The following is a 6,197-nucleotide window of genomic DNA, read 5'->3' as shown; positions in this document are numbered from 1 at the left end:
AGTATATTTGGGTAATCCCTCAAGGTTTCGAGGATAATCGTAACAATACCAATGCGTCAATAAAGTAACCCTGTTTGATGTATGGTTGTAGAATTTGGCGGATGCAGAACTTTACTTAAATTGTTAAGAAATATATCGTCGATGTTTTTGCAAAACCGCCCATCGACCGGTTGCAAAACCGCCTAAATCGCCGTTGTGGCAAAATGAATAAAAATCGGTAAATCGTTATTAAAACAACAGATTTGTAAAATAATAGCTAGAGAAAATACCGCCTATCATTGCAATGCCTTCAAACAATAAATGGTTTATTAGCTCTCCTGTAAAATTTTAGTGCCGTAAGATAGGCGGTTTTGCAACTGGCCGATGGGCGGTTTTGCAAAAACATCGACTATATATAGAATAAAATTTATATAAAGTAGAAAAGGTTTAGATCCTGTTGCTCTTTAAAAAATGAAGTGTTAGAAATGTTCTACTTTATAGAAAAAAAAATACCTAAATATGTAATCCTTGCATTGCCTCGCGTTCTTATTTTGCATGAATAGAAAACATTTAAGTCAAACAATTAATGTCAGAAACGAAAATAAAAAATTCAATCTAATACGGAAAATTTGCTTTTGCCCCGATTTTTGCAGCGATTAAGTCCTGAATCGAGTTTTGGAGCTCCGAACACTGTTCTCTGCATTTGTACTGTTTTATAAACCTCAAACCGCAGTGTGGACAGCAATAGTTAGTGATGTGGTTAAGTTCGATTTGAGATGGTTAACTTTTTGGTGGGGACTTGGTATTAAGAAAGTTCATAATTTCGGAAATTGTCCATTGATTTTTATAAGTAGCACCTGGTTCTACTCGGAATTGCACATTCTTTTCGAAGTAATGATCTTTCAGACTATTTTGTTTTGAAATTTTGTACAAAATGTTGTAGAAGTGGGAAAAGTAATAAAAATTTGTGTTGACTTCAGACTTATTTCAAAAACTTTCAACACATTTAAAATGTGCTCACAAAACTTATTTATTCTTTAAAAAGTACAAACATTTTACCTCCTAAAGACTATTAAACTTAAAATTGGGTAAAAATTAACAGCTGAAAATTTTTTAGTGCGGGAAGTCATGTAAAAATGTTTGTTTTTTTGTTAAAAAGTCGAGAATTTGAGGGTGTTAAAAAATTGTAAATGTAAAGTTTCGTGAATTACTTGATCAGCCCTGCGACGTATACTAGGTCACTTAAGAAGTTCACGATCAGTGTAACACCTTGTGATTAAACATAAGTGGCAAACAATATCACTTCTAAATGAGGGTGCTATAGATTTGGCCAATACTGTATAATTTGCTTCAAATTAAATTTTTAACGGATTTTACAACATTTACGTGATAAATAAAATAGATCTCCGAATGAACGAAAGGAATTTTACTGTACCGGATTTTTTAGGAAAGGTGGTCACCTTAGACATACGCGTTGCCCAGAAGCATGTCCACTTAGGGACATTTCAGCAAATTCTATAGCAACAACATTTGTTCAAAATTTCTTTATATAACAGTAGATCAAGGATCACAATTTACATCAAAATTGTTTACAGAATTAACTAAATTGTTAGGATAACACAAAATTCATACGTCTCCATATCATCCCCAACCAAACGGGATGATTGACAGGCAATAGCTGTCCGGTCAGGCGATGTCGAGCTCGAAATATTCAACGTTTATATACCCCCTGTCACCTGCTGCCCGGCAGGATATCCCCCTGACATAGGTGCGCTATTCAGAGGTGAAAACCGAATGGTAGTAGGTGACTTCAACGCGCACCACGATCTCTGGCACTCAAGCCTGGCCAATGATCGTAGGGGAAACCTTTTGGCTGAGCAGATAGACGATTCGACATTCTGCACCATGAACGACTGCGCCCCCACCAGGATTATGGGTAGCTGCAGCAACTCGCCAGACCTCACAATTGCTAGCGCTGGTTTGATCAATAGCATTTCATGGCGACCTATGCTAACACTAGCATCAGACCATCTACCCATAATCATCTCGATCAATAAGCCCACCGACTTTGCTCCCGCGGACCACCGAAGCTACTCCAACTTCAACAAAGCTGTTTGGGAAGGCTTCGCGGAAGTCACCGAGAGCAGCTTCGCCGCCCTTCCCACACCCACAAACATACATACTGGCGAACGCCAGTTCCGCAGGGTAGTCACTGCCGCAGCGGCTCGTTTCATCCCGTCTGGACGTATCGCGGAAGTCCGCCCAAATTTCCCGGCCGAAGCAGCTGTACTAGCAAATGAGCGTGACCACCTACGCCAGGTCGACCCCGGGGACCCTCGTCTGAGGGACCTTAATTTGGAGATTCGGCAACTGGTAAATCAGCATAAGCGGAAAAAGTGGGAGGAGCACTTTTAGGCCTGTAACTTCACATCTGGTGTGAGTAAGCTCTGGTCAACCGTGAGGTCCCTGTCCAACCCAACGAAGCGTGATGACAGAGTGGAAATCTCTTTCGAAGGTCGCGCTTCGTCGGACCCGAAGAAATGCGCAGCCTACTTTAGTAGGCAATTCACACTGCACCCTCCGGTAGACAGGGCCAAACGTCGAGTGGCCAGGAGGCTGCACAAGCTGCCAAAAAACAGTGCACCACTTGTTTTCACCAGCTGTGAAGTGGAGGGGGCCATCGGTAAGGCGAAAGCCTCCAAAGCCATTGGACCCGACGGAATCTGTATGCTGATGCTAAAACATTTAGGGCCTAAGGGAGTAGCTTACCTAACGGAGGTCCTCAACCTGTCCATGGCCACTCTCATCATTCCTGATGTGTGGAAATCAGGGAGAGCGGTCCCACTGCTGAAACCGGGGAAGCTCGCCAATAAAGGAGACTCTTATCGCCCGATAACGCTCCTTTCCCCGGTCGCGAAGACACTTGAGGCCCTACTACTCCCATACTTCACCTGTCACCTGACCCCAGCGAAGCACCCGCACGGATTCCGTAAAGTGCACAGCACAACAACAGCACTTAACGCCATAAACACCCAAATAACTTGTGGCCTAAATCGAAACCGCCCCTGTGAGAGAACGGTCCTAGTAGCGCGGGACTTGTCAAAGGCGTTTGACACCGTCTGCCATTCCACGCTACTAGAAGACATCGAGGCCTCCTCACTCCCACGGGGACTGAAGCGATGGTCGGCGAACTATATGTGTGGTTGACAGTCGTCAGTAATCTTCCGAGATCAAGCCTCGAAACCAAGAAGGATTAAACAAGGGGTTCCACAAGGTGGTGTTCTCTCCCCCTTACTATTTAACTTCTACATCTCATACGCTGACGATGGCTCGATTTTGGCGTCCGGGAATGGAATTGATGACCTCTGCTCAAAAGTGAACGACTATCTCTCCAGCCTTTCTCGCTTCTTCACTGCAAGGAGCCTAAAACTCTCCCCAACGAAATCAACGGCGACCCTCTTCACCACCTGGACGAAGGAGGTCAGGCTTGAGTTAGGCATACACGTCGATGGCACACCAAACTGTAAACAACCTAAAAATTTTAGGGGTCACCTTCGATAGCCTGCTCTCCTACTCCACGCACACAACCGCAGTTGTCAATAAAGTGCAGAGCCGCAACAAGGTCCTCAAGTCGCTCGCCGGCAGCACTTGGGGCAAAGACAAAGAAACGTTGCTGGCAACATACAAGGCAATTGGCCGGCCGGTTCTAAACTATGCTGCGCCAGTTTGGACGATGCTACAGACTTGTCAGAACGCCGCATGAAAAATGTTGTATGTAGTAAACCTTACCCTGGCATTCAGTAAGCGGTCTCTAGTCACTAATAGTGACTTTTGGTGGTGTTGGATTTTGAGGCTATTTGGTATTCAGTACGCTGTCTCACGTCTCTAGTCTCAAAAATAAGTCACTAATTTGTCAACTGGCTAAGAGCCGGTCACAAAAATAGAAGTATGGAGGAAAAGCTTATTTTTTTCCATTTTATTAAAAAAAAACCCGAAAATGAAGCAAGGAAATTTGTTCAACAATAATTTCATTAGGAAATAAACCAAAATGCTTTAAAAAAATAAAACTAGTAAAAAAATACTAAATAAAAAAAAAATAAAAAATCCTCTACGGCCGAGGAGGACTTGAACCCGGACCTTCGCTTGCCAGCCTAATGCTTTGACCACTCGGCCATTGCGACTCTTTGAGCGGCGCGGGCAAAAGGCATACATAAACACTATCAGTTGATTGTCTGTGTTTGCTTTCACCACACATTTTTGGTGAACTTTTTGTGACTCTCTATTTCTGAATACCCAAATCGTCTCAAGTCAAGACAAACTTTTGTTTGCCAAATTAAATGGCGGCTGCTTAGTTTGCTCGGAGGTGGTTATGTCGAGTTTGGCACAGGGTTGCACGTTCATTATGGTTTTCATGGCTTTTGCTAACAACAAATGAGAATTTCAGATGTACATAACGCACACAATTAAAAATTTTTGTATATGATAACACCGAATTTGCTGCAGTTTGACCAAACAAAATTAGTTTGCTGTGAGAGTCGCCAAACTCGCTCTCTCCGAGTTTGCTGCAACAACAATTGCACACAGTTTGCCAAATAAAATTTATGGGGAAAATTTTAGTTTGGCATCCCCCGCGTACAAAAAAAAGGTGGCTATGGGGGGGTAGGGGGAGTTCTCCTGATTGCAAACATATATACTTTTAGCCGCAGGAGGCTTAAAGTTTTTAAGTTATTTGTTGTTAAAGTTTGTAAATTGAACTAACCTCTCGGCGCTATTTCACACAATAAACACTATATTTATGTAGACACTTTGGCAAAATAGTTGCACTAAAACCCCGAACAATGAAATGTAAACATACTTTTTACATTTATGATGTATTTTTAGTAAATTAAGTAAGTTTTAATAATTATCACGCACTTATATATGTATACGCACATTGTGAATACAGAACCGTTGATTCAACCATGGTTTCACACTGACATTAGAAGAGTGCAGCCACATCTAGGAAAATAACAATAAAAGAGAATAGTTTTTATCGTACCCATTTTCCTGCTCAGCGTTGAATTAGTAGTAAAGGAGGGTATGGCGTTAAATACCCCCAATAAAAAAAAAAACTGCGAAGCGCCGCAGGCGAAAATTTTTGATAAAAAATCGCGCGATTTTTTATTAAAAATTTTAATTATTTATCAAGTATTGATTTTTATGGAAAAAGCGCCGCAGGCGAAAATTTGTAATAAAAAATCGCGCGAGTTTTTATTAAAAATTTTCATTATTTATCAAATTAACGATGTACGTTTTCTACATTTGTGTTATTTGAACTACAATAACACCAGTAAATATTATTTCCACCCGAAAAAAATAATACCGTTATGATCAGGAGTAAGACCCCTATCGATCCTAATATTATTGGCCCGTAGTCATAGTCAAAATAAAGTCGACTTTAAAGTTAGTTGCAGCTTTTTGACATAATTTTCAATGGGATATCTGTCAAAAAAGCTGCAACTAACTTTAAAGTCGACTTTATTTTGACTATGACTACGGGCCAAAGTGTTTATTGTGTGAAATAGCGCAGAGAGGTTAGTTCAATTTACAAACTTTAACAACAAATAACTTAAAAACTAGAAGCCTGCTACGGCTAAAAGTATATATATTTGAAATCAGGAGAACTCCCTCTATCGTTCCATAGCTACCTTAATGCGGAACTCCGGGGATGCCAAACTAAATTGCAGCCAATTTATGCATAACACCAACCGGAACAAATGCACAATACTACCAAATCTCGAAATAAAAAAAAAAAAATAGGATCGATAGAGACCATTGAGGTGAACATAACGGTATATTTATTTTTTTGGGAAACAACAACTACAACAATTATTAAAGGTCAAAGTTCAAATTAAGCATTTTCTCAAATTAATATTTCTCGAAAACCTCTTCAAGGAATTGGACAATTTTGATGTCATTTGGTAGAGAATTTAATTCTCTTTAATTTGATATACATATTTATACATATACCTTTTTATAGTTTTCACGAAAATGGAATTAATGTGGAAAAAAGGTATACAGGGTTTTTGTGTATAAACACCTTTCTCCGTAGGCGCTGAACACCTTTTGCAGAGTACACCTTTCTGCGTAGGCGGCCTTCGGCCGCTCTTATGGATTATAACCCTCAAAAAGTAGAATTCTCTTTCTGTGTTGCGAAGAAAAGGCGCTGAACACCTTTT

General features: G+C 40.5%; 1 protein-coding gene across 1 annotated transcript in view; it reads left to right on the top strand.

The window, feature by feature from the left end:
• LOC118736343 (putative RNA polymerase II subunit B1 CTD phosphatase RPAP2 homolog) overlaps positions 1-2,370 on the top strand; it is a gene marked incomplete at its 3' end in the record, with an annotated part of 35,569 nt that extends 33,199 nt beyond the window's left edge. The window contains exons 4-5 of the mRNA XM_036466436.1: positions 1,845-2,265; positions 2,299-2,370. Coding sequence (XP_036322329.1) covers positions 1,845-2,265; positions 2,299-2,370 — 493 coding nt within the window. The remainder of the gene's footprint in view (positions 1-1,844; positions 2,266-2,298) is intronic.
• Positions 2,371-6,197: the final 3,827 nt, after the last annotated feature.

The sequence above is a fragment of the Rhagoletis pomonella genome, unplaced genomic scaffold (genome assembly GCF_013731165.1).
Source record: "Rhagoletis pomonella isolate Grant_MI unplaced genomic scaffold, Rhpom_1.0 Rhpom_scaffold_00003, whole genome shotgun sequence".
Lineage (NCBI taxonomy): Eukaryota > Metazoa > Arthropoda > Insecta > Diptera > Tephritidae > Rhagoletis > Rhagoletis pomonella.
Note: the sequence above shows the minus strand (reverse complement) of the source record. Positions and strands in the feature narration are given on the sequence as shown.